This window comes from Lethenteron reissneri, chromosome 13, assembly GCF_015708825.2.
Source record: "Lethenteron reissneri isolate LAM-NWPU_2019-01 chromosome 13, ASM1570882v1, whole genome shotgun sequence".
Lineage (NCBI taxonomy): Eukaryota > Metazoa > Chordata > Hyperoartia > Petromyzontiformes > Petromyzontidae > Lethenteron > Lethenteron reissneri.
In genome coordinates, this window is record NC_083791.1 from 5,911,485 (window position 1) to 5,930,556 (window position 19,072).

At 46.2% G+C, this 19,072-nt stretch overlaps 1 protein-coding gene across 9 annotated transcripts in view; it reads right to left on the bottom strand.

The window, feature by feature from the left end:
* Window positions 1-9,860: 9,860 nt before the first annotated feature.
* The window catches only part of LOC133342036 (protein Aster-B-like), a 129,740-nt gene continuing 120,528 nt past the window's right edge, over window positions 9,861-19,072 (bottom strand). For all 9 annotated transcript variants that reach the window (XM_061550923.1, XM_061550922.1, XM_061550921.1 and 6 more), the window contains one exon: window positions 9,861-18,599. In XM_061550923.1, coding sequence (XP_061406907.1) covers window positions 18,513-18,599 — 87 coding nt within the window. In that variant the 3' untranslated portion in view covers window positions 9,861-18,512. The remainder of the gene's footprint in view (window positions 18,600-19,072) is intronic.

Genomic DNA, 19,072 nt, shown 5'->3' on the forward strand with positions numbered 1-19,072 from the left:
CAACACTCTGTTAAGAATTTTCAGGGGAATCTCCATTTGTCTTCTTGATTCACCCACGACTCGAGCCCCTGTGCTTCCTGGGACCAGCGTGTTAGCGCATTGTGAGAGTCAGGATGAAAGATATAACTAAGTCCGTACAAATTTCGATTTAAAGCTTTCGTGACTGCAGGGATTCATCTTCTTGGTTATTTCGGTAAATTCATCTTCTTGGTTCTTTCGGTAAAGTCACGTAGAAGGGAAGTAATAAAATAATAAAAATAAAACATAATAAAATAATTTTATTTTTATTATTTTATTACTTCCCTTCTACGTGACTTTACCGAAAGAACCAAGAAGATGAATTCCTGCAGTCACGAAAGCTTTAAATCGAAATGTATTTCGGTAAATTCATGTAGAAGGGAAATAATAAAATAATAAAAATTTAACATAATAAAATAATTCTCACTATTATTTTATTATGTTTTATTTTTTATTATTTTATTATTTCCCTTCTACGTGACTTTACCGAAAGATCCAAGAAGATAAGTCCGTACATTTAGGACTACAGTTGAGGCACGGTTAGGTTAAAGATTTAGATCACGGCCAATAGTCGATTGTATAAAACAAATTGAGAAGAACATTCCCTTAGTTCCTGTTTAATTCACACCTGGTTTGAATATTACATGTAGGGTGCAAAGTCACGACCGTATTATATTCAAGTCTGTTTTGAAACCCCATCTCTTTAAAGTGTCCTTCCCTCTCTCGTTTGGTCGGTTGCCCCTTGGTTCTGGTTTTGTTTCCTACTTTTCACGCATTGGGATCCGAGGATGGAATTCCGCATTATTAATTTGAATCCTAATTATTGTTGTGCGGAATGGATTGTAAGACACTCCGGAAAGTAAGACGCACCCAAAACCAGTGCCGGATTATCCTAGTAGCAAAAGTAGCTACTACACATATATATGTTGTAACTACATGTGTAATAGCTACATGCGTAGTAGCTACGGGCCCCGCACTTTCAAGGGCCCCGCGCTAAATGCTTTCAAGCTATCAATTCCGGTTCAGTGATTCTGCACTTGCTCTATTGCTATAGTACTATACCGCCTTCAACTTTTATGAACGACTGGGTGTTTGAGGTTAGCAATTTGTCGTATTACAGTGAGGGAAAAAAGTATTTGACCCCCTGCTGATTTTGTACGTTTGCCCACTGACAAAGAAATGATCAGTCTATAATTTTAATGGTAGGTTTATTTGAACAGTGAGAGACAGAATAGCAACAAAAAATCCAGAAAAACGCATGTCAAAAATGTTATAAATTGATTTGCATTTTAATGAGGGAAATAATGGCTGTATAGCAAATGAAAAAATACAATTACTTTACTGTAAAAGTTTAAAATGTATGTGTTTTAATATTTGTGTTTTTTATTTATTTAGGGCCCCTTTATAACATCATGCTACAGGCCCGCACTAGCTTCATCCGGCACTGCCCAAAACGTGTGCCCGGAGTCAATAAAGTTACACAAATCTGACAAAGGCACACCACCCCCCAACCCCCAACTTTTGCTTTAAAATAGTGGGGCGGAAAAAGTGCGTCTCACAATCCGGCGAACACGGCAAATATTTTACCACGTCTTTAACCGCATTGCCTTTTACCCGTCCCCTTTCATCTGCCCGACGTTCCGGGCAATGCATCTTCAGAGCACAAAGATCAAGGCGAAACATTGACCGAAAACGTCACCGATTATACATACGGTATTTCCATTCAGCGCAGCGTTATTTACGAACATTCAACATTTTCCAATTTTTTTCATTTTTTGTAACTACAATCATTTAGAGAGGAGAGATGGAATGGGGGGGGGGGGAGTGAGGAGGGGGGTCAAGCAGGAGTGGGGGGGGGGGCTTGAGTCATCGGGACTTCAGCAGTGGGGCTACCCTCCCACCCTTTACCGTGCGCTACGGGGCGGCGGGGGGGCGACAGCTAACACAGCGTGGTGGCCTCTTCCTCCTCTTCCTCCTCCTCTTCCTCCTCCTCTTCCTCCTCCTCCGCGCTGTTGGGGAGCAGCTGAGCTGGCAAACTCCACGGCGTGGTGGCCGGGCCTCGAGACCTGCCTCTCGGGGCAGGTGCTGGCCGTGACAGCTGCACGCGGGCGCCGTGTCGGCCCTCGCCTGCATCTCGCTCGACCGCTACGTGGCCGTGCGACACCCACTCCGATACCTCTCGCTCTGCTCGCCGGAACGCGTCTGCTGGTGACCGCTTCTCTCGCTGCGCCGCTAGCGCTGAGACCGCTCTACCCTCCTGCTCCCACTCCCCTCCTACAACCACCACCACCATCATCCTTCATGCAATTAAAATCATCGCTCCTTCGTGCAATTTAAATCATCGCTCCTTCGTGCAATTAAAATCATCGCTCCTTCGTGCAATTAAAATCATCGCTCCTTCGTGCAATTAAAATCATCGCTCCTTCGTGCAATTAAAATCATCGCTCCTTCATGCTATTAAAATCATCGCTCCTTCGTGCAATTAAAATAATCGCTCCTTCGTGCAATTAAAATCATCGCTCCTTCATGTCCCGCGGTGGTGAGATGTTAACTACCTCGCCTGATATGCAGGAGGCCGTCGGTTCGATCCCGTCCCTGACGCCTACTGCTGTATATTTGGAGTGTGCGTGTCTCTCTCTCTCTCTCTCCGTGGACGCGTGGGGGTTTTTTTCTCCGGATCCTCCAGATTTTCCCCTCCACATTTAGAAACACGCGTTTATAGTATTTGGCTGCTGTAATTTCCACATTATGAGAAGTCACTTTTGTTGTGCTATCATTTGTGGCCAGGTCGCTTCTGAAAAATAGCTACACATAGCTCAGTGAGCCATACCTGAAAATTAAAAATAGTTTAAAGTTTTAGTTTATGTTACCCGAGTTCGATTCCCGCTCACGGCCACCAACACCAGTGACGCTTATCTGAATAGATCCTGGGCCTCCCCTAGGTCGACTCAGCCTCAAGCGAGTACCCAGTGCGATGTGTAAAACATCGCCACTGGGGAGACAAAGGCAGCCGGGCGTGGTGCTGGCCACCCACCCCTCGTGTGCCGTGCAGGGATTCATAGGTGCTCTGTCAAGGTTGGGGATCTTTATATTCTTTGGGTCTTTCGGTAAAGTCACGTAGATAGAAAGAAAAATAACAATAAAATAATAAAAATAAAGTGAATAAAAAAGTAATAAATATATTTTGTTTTCACTTTATTTTTTTATTGTTTTTTTCTATCTACGTGACTTTACCGAAAGATCCAAATAAATTGAATTCCTGCAGTCACGAAAGCTTTAAGTCAAGATTTGAGGATCTTTGTTATTACATAGAGCGCATTCGTCTATAATACTGTGTACGTGGCCTTAAATACAATATAATAGCCGACGTTTAGGGCAATGGCCCTCCTTCATAGCACTTACATCACGTGCTATGCAGAATGGCCAAATCACGGATCCCTTATTCTGGTTCTGAGTCTCAAGAACACCGATAAATGCGATGTCTATAAGTGCGCGCTATTGAATTGGCTCTGTGCAGCATCGAGCCACGTTTTCGATAAGCAGCAGCAGCAACAAAATCCATGTGACGCGTGCCGCTGAACGTCTGGCTTCGCGAGCCTTAAGGGTCGTTCACTGCATCGCACTTTTAAATCATCATTTAGATTAAAAACTCACTTCTTTAGAACTGCTTTTGTGCTTCGTTTGTTGTCCTTTCCCCGCACCTGCGATTAACAAGATTCGCTATGTACGATGCGAAAGAAGTTCAACGTACATACACAGACTCACATAGAGACCCATAGACTCACACAGAGACACACAGACGCACTCATTTATTTAGAACTGCTTTTTTGCGTTTAGTTTGTTGTCTTTTCCACCGCACCTCCGATTAGCACGGTTAGCTACGTACGGTGCGAAAGAAGTTCAACGCACGCGTGCGCACATTTACATCGACCAGTGGAATTGTTGTTGCTGGGTTGTGGCCACGACAACCCCTCACCGTTCCCCTCTCCGCCCCAGGTGCCTGCTGGCCACGTGGCTGTCCCTGCTGATGCTCGCGTGCGGACTGCGAATTCCCAGCGAGCAGCATCGGAGCGCCGGCTGCGAGATGCTGATCCTCGTCTCTCACGAGAAGCTGCTCAACGTCTTCTGGCTGTGCTTCATGAGCGCCGAGGCGGCCGTCATCTCGGTCCTGCTGCACGGCGTGTGGCGAGAGGGGGCCCTCTTGGCCAAGGGCGGCGGGGGCAGCATGGCCAGGGCCCGGGTCACGGTGGCCCTCAACGCGCTGCACGTGGCCGTCTACGTGCTGCCCACGCCCGTGCACAACGCCGTGCGACTGCTACTCGCGCACGAAGAAGGAGGTGGAGGAGGCGAGCAGCAGAACTCCACGCAGCAGCAGGTGGGCGGCCTGGAGCTTGCATGGAGGGTGCAGAGATGGGCAGTGGTGGTGGCGGTGGTGGCTATGGAGAGTGGTGGTGGTGGTGGTGGCTATGGGGAGTGGTGGTGGTGGTGGCTATGGGGAGTGGCGGTGGTGGCTATGGGGAGCGGTGGTGGTGGTGGCTATGGGGAGTGGTGGTGGTGGTGGCTATGGGGAGTGGTGGTGGTGGTGGCTATGGGCAGTGGCGGTGGTGGTAGCTATGGGGAGTGGTGGTGGTGGTGGCTATGGGGAGTGGTGGTGGTGGTGGCTATGGGCAGTGGCGGTGGTGGTTATGGGGAGTGGTGGTGGTGGTGGTGGCTATGGGCAGTGGCGGTGGTGGTGGTGGCTATGGGGAGTGGTGGTGGTGGTGGTGGCTATGGGCAGTGGCGGTGGTGGTGGTGGCTATGGGGAGCGGTGGTGGTGGTGGTGGCTATGGGGAGTGGTGGTGGTGGTTATGGGCAGTGGCGGTGGTGGTGGTGGCTATGGGCAGTGGTGGTGGTGGCTATGGGGAGCGGTGGTGGTGGTGGCTATGGGGAGCGGTGGTGGTGGTGGTGGCAATGGGGAGTGGTGGTGGTGGTGGCTTTGGGGAGCGGTGGTGGTGGTGGCTATGGGGAGAAGTGGTGGTGGTGGTGGCTATGGGGAGCGGTGGTGGTGGCTTTGCGGGAGCTTTAAGCAATTATCTTATTATTCAGAAGCGACCTCTCCACAAATGATAGCTCAACAAAGTGTTCTATCACGTGGAAATGTATGACCCGGCCACCCAAGTTCGATTCCCGCTCACGGCCACCACCCACCGGTGACGATTATCTGAACCGCTCCCAGGCCGACTCGGCCTCAAATGAGTACCTGATGCGCTGTGTAAACATCGCCACTGGGGAGACAAAGGCGGCCGCGCCGTCATGCTGGCCACCCCACTTGGCGGTCCGTGATACAGAACCGTGGAAGCGGCAGCGAGGGTCGGCGGATCACGCAGCCCGGCTGTGACACTCCCCTTCCCACTGGCCTCCGTACCCTCGCTCGCCAGCAGACGGCGGTGCAGCACGTGGAGTAATCGCCACCTGTTTCCAGCTGCGTGGGGGATAGAGCGTTGCCCCCTCGCGCGCGTGAGTCATCCCACGTGCATAATAAACGCCGCTTGATTGGCCGAAAACAGCGCCGACGACTCGGTGTCGTTCTGCTGGATAAATAACTGTCGGGTAAATCAGTTAGGAGAAAAAAAACACTCGACACATTTGTAAATGACGATGTTGTAGGCGATGCGTCGGGCAGCGACTCTTCTTCGTTGTTAATGACGGGCTATGCTAATTATCAGATGCGTGTACACAGTCCTTTTGCCAATCTACTGCTGGATGAGGGCCTCAAGATTCATGGCGGGGGGAGGGGGGGGGTATTTGACCATTCCTCACCGCCACAACTGGTCAATGCGGTCTGGTACAGCCGTTCTCATCTGCGGTGATATCAATATTGCTGTTAGCGGCAACTGGTGGAACTGAAGCAGTGTAAATTGGTTTTTTACCCTTTTATCTGGCAACAAAACTGACACCTTTTTTACGAGGAATCATGTTTGCATAGACCAAAATACCTGCAGTCATAATGCAAACAAAAAACATAACTCTGATAATGTATGCACTGTCCTTGAAGTTGATTGGCCCACACCCGAGACAGCTTTCCTTAGAGCCTAGTCTCACATGGTGTTGGACCAGATTACGCCAAAAGGCGCACAACTCAAAGACAATGCACCATCAGAGTATGAGAGCTCGGGGTAAGCATTTACACCATTGGAACCTCCTTTTTTACCGTTTTATCTGGTAACAAAATTGAAAGAACAAAAAGGTGTCAGTTTATTTTTTACTGGCAAATGAGGTACCAATGATGTAAAGCAGTGTTCTTTACTCATTTTCAAATGGTGGGGTGGGGGGGGAGTCACTTTCGTCGATAGACACCATCAGTGTGATGGCCGCAACACACACCGCCTGCAACAAAGGGGAAGGGGGGGGGGTCACATTTGTGTGTTGTCGGGGAGGGGCACGTCAGGGGCAGCACATAAATGCCAGTGGCTTCACGGGCCTTGCACTGAACTAACACGAACGTTTTGGTTTTAGCCATATTTGTTTGTTGTAGTACAGACTGATGACTTTAATGTAAAATGTCTCATGGTTGTTATTGTTTGACTTGCATCCCACCTAGATTTTTGCACACGGCGTTGATCTACGGTGCTTTTTCTGGAAGACTTTGCTGTTTTTTTCCCGGATGTTTCTCTTGCGCGTCGTCACTTTAAGATGTTCCTTGTTCATGTTTTTGTTTGTTGCGATTGCACCCGCGTCAAGAGCCGCATGGCTCACAGGGCTACATCTAATACATGAAACTGAAATGAAACTGAACTCTAAAGTGGGGCGAAAACAAACGTCTCCCCTGCTTCATGTTCTTGGTTCTTTCGGTAAAGTCACGTAGAATGGAAATAATAAAATAATAAAAATAAAATTTTACATAAAATAATTCTCACGACGTTTCGGCCACAATGCAAGCAGCCGTCCTCAGGTGAAGAACAGGTCTGTCGACAAGACAGAGTCTGAATGACACAACCCAAGCCAGGCTTGGGTTGTGTCATTCAGATTCAGGCTTGGGTTGTGTCATTCAGACGCTATCTTTCCGATAGACCTGTTCTTCACCTGAGGACGGCTGCTTGCGTTGTGGCCAAAACGTCGTGAGAATAATTTTATTACGTTTTATTTAATTTATATTATTTTATTATTTCCATTCTACGTGACTTTACCAAAAGAACCAAGAAGATGAATCCCTGCAGTCACGAAAGCTTTAAATCGAAAACGTCTCCTCTGGCTGTCTACCGCAGGACCTGTGCCCGGGCACGTCGAACCAGGCGGAGGCGAGAACGCACCTGCTGATCGTGACGCTCGTGCACCTGGCGCAGGGCGCCACCCTCCTGGCGAGTGGCCTCCGCAAGCCCGACATCCAGGCGCTCTTCCAGAGGGCCTTTCGCAAGCGAGTGGCCCCGCACCCCAAGGCACAGATTTAGCACAGTCCTGTATCGGGCTGCAGCTGCACACGGATGCTGCACTGGGTAATACTATTGACTTTTTATTTCACCAGGTAAAAAACCACCGAGCTGTTAGCTTGAACCACCTCTACTGGATATCTGTGGCTCATCGGATTCCTCCAGTGTGAAATAATAAAGATTCTGATTCGGAGTCACGGTGGTGCTGGGAAGCCGAGACCACAGGCGTCGCAATTAGAGGGCCCCAAATATGAAACAAAACAAAAAACCATTAATTTAATTTGACCAGGTATGGCCCAACTGAGCTCTACGGCTCTTTTTCAGAAGCAAGCTGGCTATCACAGATGATAGCTCAACGAAGTGGCTTATCACGTGTAAATGTATTGCAGCCAAATACTCCCAGCGCATGTTTTCTAAATCATCGTTATCATCGCCATTCGCCACGGTCAGTAACACTGATCGGATGAAGGCCTCCTCAAAGCTGCTCACGATCCGGCGAGATACAAATCCACCTGCACGCGCGCTGAATTCACCGTCTCGTCCTCTCTCTCTCGGACGCGTTCCGTTCATTTGTTGTTATTGCTCCTAAACCATCGGCCAGCGTCCATGACATATACTGCCCAACGCCCGCTTACATTTCTGAACGGTTTGAATGATGCCGTTGGCCTGTGCACGTTCTCCAATTCAAATGTTTCTCGTTGTCTCCCAATTGCAGAATCAGAATCTCTATTTATACTGGAGGAATCCAAGAGCCAAAATTGTATTTTTTCACAGATGTCCAGTAGTTTTACAGATGTACAGCCGTGCAATTCCAAGCATGCCTCTCCCCATGCTTCTTTGCGCCTATTTCAGTTCTTTAACTGAAGGAGTCGAATGATTCACCGTCCCCCTCCCAAACTATTCGATAAAATTCTCACCAATCTTGGTGACAATTTTATTCAATCTACGTTTGTAGTTTCGTTTCGCTCCATTCGACCTAAATGTAATCCACAAATGAACATTCGTTTGCGTAATTTTATTTCAACAAACTAATTGTCGTAAGGAATAGGTCACGCATTCTCACACCAACAACGCACAATGCATTTATCACGAGTGTAAGAATCGATTGTTAAATCAACAAGTTGATGCATGGGTCTCGGTAGTTTTTCTTTCTACCGTTTCCATGTCACCATCGCTCTCACGTCGTCCTCACCGTGAGAACGGCGAGCGTGACCCCCATCTCGGTGGCGAGATGTTAACTACCTCGCCCGCTATACAGGAGATCGTGGATTTTATCCCAACCCTGCCGCCTTTATATTTTCTAGTTGGCATGGCTTATCCACACGATAAGCCACTTCGTTGATGTATGATGAATTTCTTTCGCACCGTACGTAGCCAACTGTGCTAATCGAAGGTGCGGGAAATATATTTGCGGTTTGCATGTTCTCCCCATGGTCTCGTAGATTTTGCTTCGGTTCCCTCGGGTTTCCCCTCCATATTTAGAAACATGCGTTTCGAGTATTTGGCTGCAATACATTTCCACGTGATAAACCGCTTCGTTGAGATATCATTTGTGATAGGCCAGGTCGCATCTGAAACAGAGCCATGTAAATTTCGATTTAAAGCTTTCGTGACTGCAGGGATTCATCTTCTTGGTTCTTTCGGTAAAGTCACGTAGAATGGAAATAATAAAAATAAAACATAATAAAATCATTCTCACGACGTTTCGGCCACAACGCAAGCAGCCGTCCTCAGGTGAAGAACAGGTCTGTCAGAAAGACAGCGTGTGAATGAACACCACTAGGCTTGGCAGCGTATATTTAAGCTGGGTTGGAGGGGGAAGAGCGCCTTGACAAAGGAATTTGCATATCAAGAGGGATTTAGCATATTTATGGGAAATGCAGGTATGTGATTAGTACTACTTATGCCCGTGCATTATGCAGGATTATGCAAGACAGAGCCATGTAGTTCAGCGGGCCTGACCTGGTGAAATAAAAAGTTGTATCTTTTTTTTTTCCTTTAGAATTTTAACACCCATCTGCTTTGGGAATGGTCAACCCTGGGGCATGAATACGGCTACCCCGCGTGGCAACGCCGACTTGAAAAACAAAGAAAAGGGCCCCAGAATGATGTAACCCCCCCCCCCACCCCCGTAGCGAAGCACGGCATCACTACTACAGCAACATACTCGTTTGGAAATATGACCCTCGGAAAATGCAGCTGCTGATATGCTAACTTGCCTACTTATATAAATGCTTTTACTGATGTAAGTTACGTCAATATTTAAACCCATAAGTTCACTGCTAGAACAGAACACCGTATACACGTTTGTCAAACTACTAATACCTAAACAAACCTCACCTGGGGCATAAACAAGGCAGACCGGATCATTATCTTTGCTCAGCTGTGTAGACGCTCATTCGGGCACCTTTTTCGATTAAGAGAGGGGGGAGCAGGTCAAGTTAAATATCAATTTTATTTCAAAATAACACATTTTTCTTTAACTTATTCATTTCTCACACATGTCAACACAAAACAGTGTCAAGCCATCTGTTAGAATCATTCACCGAATCTGAACTGGATTTACGTGGCCGAGAGCGTTTTAGAGATCTGCAGAAGTGATGCATTAAACTTCAATCAAGGAAGCATTAACATGCTTTGGATGCACTCCAATTTGCTTAAACATAGATTCGAAAATAGCATGAAATGGTGCTGTTTTTCGATTCCATAATTTATTGGTCAATGTTATCCCGCGTTCATCTCAATTCAGTGCGTAACGCACATTTCTACAAAGCCCTATATTCGTTCTGCCACATTTGAACTCAATTCAACTTATTATCAAATCTTGAGCAATCCACAAAGTTAACTTGTATAACCAATCGGCTCTGACCCAAAGAGAAAATCAATTGCGTATTAGAGTTGACATTCATTCACAAGTTTTAAAAGATAATTTAAACAAATAGCGGTAAATTCAACGTGAAAATTAAATTAGTGCCGCCTCTACATCTCGCTGGGGTAAAGGATATGTTTTAAGGTTTATCAAAGGAGTGCTTCGGTCAAAATATCTACGTTTATAAATCAACCTAAAATTCACAACTAAAACAGAACTTTCATCATAAATACTGAATTTGTACTTAATACAACTTTAAACAGAAAGCTGCGGCACTTCAAGTTCAAAGAAAGAAAAATCCACTTAAGTTGTTTAAGAAAAACATACTTGTGTTAAACAATTAAATTCCATTGCTAGTGTGTAAACGTTATACACAATCAAAAAACAACCCAAGTTCTCTCTCTCTCCCAGCTGACAATTTAAGCCAGTGAAAGCATTCTTCAGGGGATTGTTTAAGGTAATTTCTTCCTTAAATCAAATTAAGACGTGTTTGCATCAATACTAGAAACATCTAATTGGGTGTTATAACGTGTTTTTATAGTACAGGATAAAACAATACACATGCTCTAAGCCCTTACTTATTTACTGTCTTGGGTCACTTACAATGACTGTACGCAGGGCCCACAGAATGTGCCCACTGCTTCCTGAAAGTTAAGGAGACTGAAATGGCCTTTGTTGCAAGGTTCTCACTGGGGGGTGGGAGAGTAGGAGGTCTTGCACACACGCACACACACAGCGCTTCCAATGGGAAGAGACTCATCGATTTCCGGCAGCCAGTTCTTGGAATAACACAATTCTCCCAGAACAGCAACTCAAAGTAAAACAAGGATTATTGGGAGTAACGCACTTTTTCCTGTACAGATTAGGCAGATTTTTTTTGCTTGATGTAAAAAAAAACAATGACTTCAATGACATTAAAATAGCAAAGAAATTAAATACACATTCTCACGTTGCCTCTGTTCCCTAACGAGCATTGCTTAGGCCTTTCGCTGCAGCCAACGGGTCCCACTTGCCACCCAACTCGCCCAGCCACATTCAAATGTTACAATGAAGCCATCACAAACAATGCAAATCAACAGCTCAAAATGTTAACGCCGCAAGGTCAGTGTACGAAATAAAGAGAGCCCCCCCACCTCGGGGATCGATTCGCCGATCGACAAAAAAATCGAAATCGACTCCCATTTCTTGTTGTGGTTAAACTTCGCGGGACCTCTTTAAAAATAGAGGCCCACCCCCCCCCCCAAAAGCCACGTCCAGCGTGACGCGGACGATGATGCGGATGACATCGCCAAGCCCTGCCCCATCACCTCCCGTCCAGCGGCACACGTGGAAACAGAAGCAATTTTTTTTTTACTATGTTTGTTGTTGTTAGTTGAGCAATCGAACAGCATAATCATGAGAGTAATGGTTTTCCTAAATAATCACGTAGCTCAACTCTCCCGCAAAGTGTAGCGTGTGTGTGTATATGTACATTATACATGAAGAAATGTATATAAACAATACATAGTATCAACACACACATACACATACATGTATCGAAACAACTATATACATGTATGCATGTCAATAATATGTATACAGTATATGCATATATACACATTGAGTATATATCCTGCAAAAAGATTTTTCGTAAAGTGGAAATCGCAAGTATCCAGATACTTTGCTCGGGCCATTCTCCACGCACTTACATAATTTATGCATTTCATTTCATATATTTACATATGATCAGTGACTTGGGAAAAACCAGCTCAAGTCAACAAACGGGCCCAGCGATCGGACACTGCCATTGCCCAATCATCCACGCACGAGCCAAGCACCGCAACCTGACCTCACCATTCTCTAGGCGTTCCCCATTTATTTTTGTTAAAGACGAAATGTCATTGCCGATTATTTTGCCATTAACGTCAAGGCCCCCCCCCTTCCACCCACCTTAGGACGGCCTGCAAGTGGCGTGCGCTGTGAACGAGCTGTCACCGTCACCAAAAAATAATCCGCGGAAGCTCCAGATTCGTTCAGTGCCGGAGTAAATCAAATTGCGTTTCAATACAAACGTAACAAGGAACTTCCGCAGATTTCTATCACCGCCATGGAAATACGCAGGGTCAACCTCCCCCATAGGCGTCTCGAGTAGTGCTCTGGGACTACCGGTGGAGCATGTGGAGCATGACATTAGTGGTCCAGATACTCCACAGCACAACTCAAAATAGACACTCTGTAAGGTCACTATGCAGATTTCCTGCTGCCCAATATAATGGAGCACACACACACATACACACACATTGTACACGTCTCTCCATTTCCAGTCGTTAAGAGACCAATACAATAAGGAAAACATATCCTTCATCACCTTCAAGTCATTTTGGTAATTACAATAAATATTTTGGAGGGGCACATTGTTGGCAGAGCTTACCATCTACGGTTCGTGTAAATGTTTACGTTAGTTCTTGAATTACCTTCTAAAGTGACCACACAATGGCGCACGTAACGCGGTCGTACAACAGCAACTCAAAACGTATTTAAATAGTGCTTAGGCAACAGTAGATGTTGCTAAAAAAAACATTCAACGTTTAAGGGCTACAGTACTTCCAGATGTTTCCAAAGCACGCGGATATCTCAACAAAGTTACCCAACCTTGAAGGTGCTCTCAAATAACCAAATATTAAAGAGTTTTCTCAGTGGACGGTCACCAGTTGCAAGCTGTAATGGGGACACCAAATACAAAGATCCCCCGTATAAGCCTTGTATAGTGAACTTCTTTAGCACCGTACGTAGCCAACCGTGCTAAGCAGGTGCCTTAACAGACTGTTGGGACAGGTGCCGTGAGCGATATGAAGGCAGGCGCGGTACAACACCACGCAACGCCCGACCACCTTTGTCTCCCCAGTGGCAATGTTTTTTTTACACACGCAGCAGGTACTCATTTGAGGCTGAGTCGACTTAGTGGAAGCCCAGGACTGCTTCAGACGATCGTCACTGGTGTTGGCCATGAGACGTTTAGAAACGTGCGTCTTTGGTTGGTGCGAAACATTTACACGTGGAAAGTCACTTCCGTTGAGCTATCGTTTGTGGCCAGCTTGATTCGGATAATTAAGCTAATCGCTCAGTGGCCCTTACCTGGTACATTTTGAAATAGCTTGTAGTCTGGGGACCCCTAATAGACTGGGACATCCATATTAAGCCAATATTCTCAGAGTAAACATGACTTACACAAACTCGTGCGTTGCTGTGGAAGCATTATGGGTCAAATCATAAACCGGTTCAGAGTTTACTTGCTTCAACAGAACGCTGCCGCTTGAAAAAGATTTGCCTGGAAAACCAAATAGACCGATGGAGTAACAGATATATTAATATCTGGAGACGTTATATCTGCGCTGAAACGTAACTTTAGTCAGAATGCACAACCACCAGAGTTTTCCAAATAGTCCAGAATCGTTTCTCTCTCTCTGAAGGGGAGCAGCGATTTGCCCGGTGTAAGTTTAATTGTAGTGGTAAGTTGCGGTGATCGGGCGAGTGTTATAGCATCGAGAATAGAAGGTAGAATTTGGAACAAGGTTTACGTTAGGAGTACAATGGATCTTAGTTTGGTGCACTTATTGTTCAGGGTATGTGCAAAGAAGCGTGGAAAATTGCAATCTTGGAGTAAGATTAACAGACGGCTGGAATAGCAACATGTGGAGTGGAGAACGCATCAACAGCTTAATGACACATTTCAAACTGTTCAGCAATTGGGCTTGGGCAGGACACTTCATGGCAGCTATACGCGATGATGATGGGCGATGGCACTGGTCAACAAAAAAAAAACTTCTGGCCTGGACTTTTGCAGGGTGCGGATTCCAAATCTGATCTCAGATTTGCTCTATCACATCTCATTTTTATGCTATCGGCATACCCCATTTTAATTGATTTTACCCGAAATTAACTCTGTCACTTATGATTGCAAATTGTTGCGAGTCAGTGACTGCTTTAGTGTTAAAATATGGTGCTGTATTTTTAGGATAGTGTGTTTATAATATCATTTTATGTAGATATCCACATTTATTTAATATTTTTCTTCTGCAGTTTTTATTGAAAATGCGATAGTTGACATCTCAAAAACCTGATGTGATAGACAAAAACTTATGCCAGATTTGGAATCAGCACCCCAAAATTACCTTAAAACCGTTGGAATACCTTATGCCAGAAAAAGTGTGTTGACCAGTGTGGTTGAGAACAATGGAAGTTGGCAACCGATGAATGTTATGCATCCCAGAGGACGGGCACTGAGGAGATGGAGCGATAAAGTCAGTTCGTGCGCAGGCGCTCGGCAAATTGTTGCATCGCTGGAACGCGCGCGAGGTGGCGGTGGTTTTGGGAGGCCTCCATCCAGCAGTGGATTGAACATGGCTGATTATGATGAACTCAGTTCAAATTGTGATGACGCGGGGGGGGGGGGGGGGTCATGAGTCCATTCAATAATTGAGTTATTATGTACCGTTTGTAAACTCCATAATTTGCATAAATCATAATCGATTGTTACAGGCACGGCTAGAAGAATGTATCGTTAGCATAATTAGTTTAAATCCGTGAATTGTTAAGATGCCTCCTGAACAGAATCCAAGTCTGCATTGTTACGAATGGAACGCGGCCAGAAAAAAACCCCCCACAGAAACTGCGCATTTTGCAAATGCTCTCAAAACGTGGGCAGCAGACGTGGGCAATAACGCTGAATGAATGTACCTCGTTCAGCACCGTCACTCAATCCGGGACGAGTGTACACAGCAAGCAGCGGCGATCATCGCCCTCCACTTCCAAGACTCGTGCCCCGAGTCGATCTTGCAAACGGGGACTCTATCCTGACCTCTCGGACTTCTCGCTCGGTTCAAACAAAATCTAATTTTCGAGACGTGCACGGAGCGCTCTCGTTACAGCAACACACGTGGGTTTAGAAATGAATGACGCAAACGGGAAGACAAAGAAAGACGGACAACTCTGCATCCCTTCACCAAATGCCACGCACGCAAAGACGCACAGACGCACGCGCAACAACAGCCACCTTCACTCACCGAGTAGTCCGCCGACGGGTAAGCCTCGTCGCAGAGCCGGCCCAGCCACTAAGCGACCCTTGCAATTGCAAAGGGCCCCGTGGCCAGCAGAGGGCCCCCTAGAGTCACTGCTAGCTAGTGGGTGAAAAAAATCATACATCAAAGGGGCCTCCAACCAAATTTTGCTTAGGGCCCCTAAAGGTCTCGGGCCGGTTCTGCCTCGTCGCTTACTTACGCTATGCACACCTTACCTTGCTTTGCATGTCCTTAAGTATCTGCTATCCATGGGCAGATTATCCATGTGGCGGATGAACTGCGCTATTTTGCACCCTTTATTATCGTGCACGCTGGTTTCGTTATTGACTCGTAACTCGTTAAGGGGTCGGTGACGCCAGTGAGCACGTGACAAAACAAGTAAACCGATTGCTTCGATAAACAATAAAATAAATGATGTAAATAATGCGTGTTTAAAGTGTTAATCCAGGTAAAAAAAATCCTCTGGCCCCATTACTCCGGGTAATCAAGAGTCGAGAGTGTTTATCATCTTGCATTTAAACGTTACGTGCGGTTGAGTTGAAGTGTGATTAACGGGCTGAGGGATCGCAATCATTGTATTTCTAGCCCTCTTTTCCTTTGGGGATAACACAGCGCAGATGTCGACATCGAGATAATCTTCTCTGCCTCGGAGTGAAATACAAAGTATGGATCTGGGTGGCGATCAAGCCAGACTTAACGCGAACACGTGCACAACGCAGCAGGGCTCCGATGGACCTTGACGGGAGAGGCCGAGATAATGACAGCGCACCCCACGCCTCCCTGGTCAGTGCGATCGACTGGTTGCAATGGAAACCCGACGAGGAATTTCTCCGCCCCTGCCTGGCTGAACGATTGCGAAGCAAGTGGCGTCGACGATGAAGAATCGAACGATGAGCAAACGAATGACAGCCAACGTTGGTGGCAGAGCCGCGGTTTGTTTCGCAGCCGCTTCTCGCCAGTGCCTGTGGGTTTGTGTCGCGTGAGACCACACAAGCCGTGAGATTTATGGTGAATCCTATTGTTTGGGTCTTTCGGTAAAGTCACGTAGATAGGTGGACTTTGCCGAAAGACCCAACGAATAGGAATTCCTGCAGTCACGGAAGCTTTAAGTCGAGATTTATGGTGAATCCTCATTAGCACCCATCACCCCGTTAGTATGACCACGTGGATGCCGCCCCTGGCAATGGGAATCCGCCAGGGCCGACTCCCAATTCTGCCCAGTATTGGCATCTCGGGGCGCACGGCTTGTGCGATGGTACTCGATGACTGAATTAAATGGACGACTACCGTGCATTGCCTGCCAGGTGACGTGTGGGCATGAGGATGTGAGGTTTGGCCAGGAGATGGCAAAATGTTGAGTGATGCCCCTGATCTGTGTGGGTTTTCCACAGGTACTCCAGTTTCCTCCCACGTGCCCAAACACTCATTAATGGTATTGGCCAAATATGCCCAAAGTAGGGCCCTCCTGAAAACCTGAGTCTCGTGGGTCAATAATAGCAATGATGACACTGGTCAAAAAAAAAATATTTCTTTCTGACCTGGACTTTTGCAGCTGTTCTAGACTAATTTCAGGGTGCTGATTCCAAATCTGATCTCAGATTTGCTCTATCACATCTAATTTTTATACTATCGGCATACCAGATTTTCATTGATTCTACCCGAAATTAACTCTGTCACTTATGATTGCAAGTTGTTGCGAGTCAGTGACTGCTTTAGTGTTAAAATATGGTGCTGTATTTTTAGGATAGTGTGTTTATAATATCATTTTATGTAGATATCCACAATTATTTATTATTTTTCTTCTGCAGTTTTTATTGAAAATGCAATATTTTATATCTCAAAAACCTGATGTGATAGACAACAACTGATGCCAGATTTGCAATAAGCACCCGAAAATGACCTTAATACCGTTGGAATACCGTTTTCCAGAAAAAGTTTGTTGACCAGTGTGATTGTTGTAGAAGCCATGTGAATTAAAGTTGACTTTTGGTTGGGCTTCTGCAGCCGTCTGCTACTCTCTTCCTTTCCATATCAGAAAGCCACTGACGCTATTCGCTTTTAAATCAAGATTGAAAACTAATGTATTTAGAACTGCTTTGTGTGTTGAGTTTATCCTCCTTCCCCCCCCCGCACACCTCCGATTATCACAGTTGACTACGTACGGTGCAAAAGAAGTTCAACGTACATACGTTAAGTAGGCGGGGGGGAGGGGGGTGATAGCGTCTCAGGGACACCGCGTGCTTGCCCATCACCGCCACAACCGCTGCGTTTGCGTCGTCACCCCCTCCACCGATGACACTGTCCGGGAGCGCGCTTTGACCAGCACTGTCCCCGCGTTCAAACGGCGCTTCCAGAAAGTCCCAAAGAAATACAACTGTGTTAATTTCCCTATTGTGGACGGGAGTTTATTCGCTTTTCATCGATCGCCCTTTACAGCTGTCCAAATCCATGCGACGTGAAGATTTTGTTTACGAGTTCCACAGATGTGAGGCAGGTTTGTGTGTGAGCCTACGATCTACGCTACGGGGCTACGCATCCTTTCCTTATCTTTAGCTCCACTCGTTAATGGTTTCACAGGAAACATTCGACGTGAAAGGTGTTGAAGACACCTTTCACAAATCTATGACGTCGCAATCAATATGATATTGATAATAAGTACGCCCCTATTTAATGTTATTTGTTTTCCATGAACCTTCCCATGATCGACAAAAGTGTCTGTGCTCCTTGCTAAGGAACCATTCTCAAAGAAAGAGAGTCTGGAAAATAGGGAAATGAAAACGGACAGATTTGGGCTTTAAAAAAAGAAACCCCTTAAAAATATACCGTTTGTCAAACAACTATACAACAGGTTCACTCGTGTTTAAAAAGAAAGAAAAAATGTCCTTGCTTTTGTTTATACATTCAAGTTTCCCACCTCTCCTCCGGTTACCACCGCGTGTTTCCTGGCCGAATGGATACAAAGAGACGCCCTGGTGGGAGGCAGCGATCTTCAACAACTTCCAATCGGCCGCTTCCCTCATTTCCAAACTTGGATTACAGTAAAATGTAAATTGCACATGTTCCATGTTTTCTTCACAGGAAGAGCAGTTTGTGGTTTTTTTCTTCATTTTTTCCTTTCGCATGTTTTTCAATATTTTTCTTGTTAGTAAATTTCAGGCGCCTTCAGGAACCTTCGTCCCCCCCCCGCCACGGAGTGGAAGAGTCCGGAGAGTGAACGCCTCGGTGCAGCCTCGCCAGAGACTCGCGAAGCTGCGAACAAAACCAGGGAGGAAGAAAAATAAAAATGTTGCTTTATGCACAGACTCCGGAACGTGCTCCGACACCCGCTCATACTCGGAAGTCATGTGACCCTTTCCCTTTCCGAGACGTCTGCAAGTTGCAGGGTGGGGGTTTCCCGTTCGCCGTTGAATCTGAGAATGCGCAAGCGGTTCGGAATACATTTATTGAGAGAGTCGTAGCATTGCTGTTTTTAAAGACATTGTATTGTATTCGGAGAACTGTAGCGACACGACTGTGGGAGCCTCGGTACCCATAAAGTTGTTTCTTTTCTCTTTTCTTCCGGTTTCGTTTTGATTACATCATCGGAACGGAATCGGAAGAAAAACTGACAAAGTACACAAACGTCATCGGAATCGGAAAGGGTTAATCAGCCATGATGACGTTACCTTCCCTGCCGCACAACGAGATGATGTTGCACGCCCGTGACGTCACGAGGCAAGGCG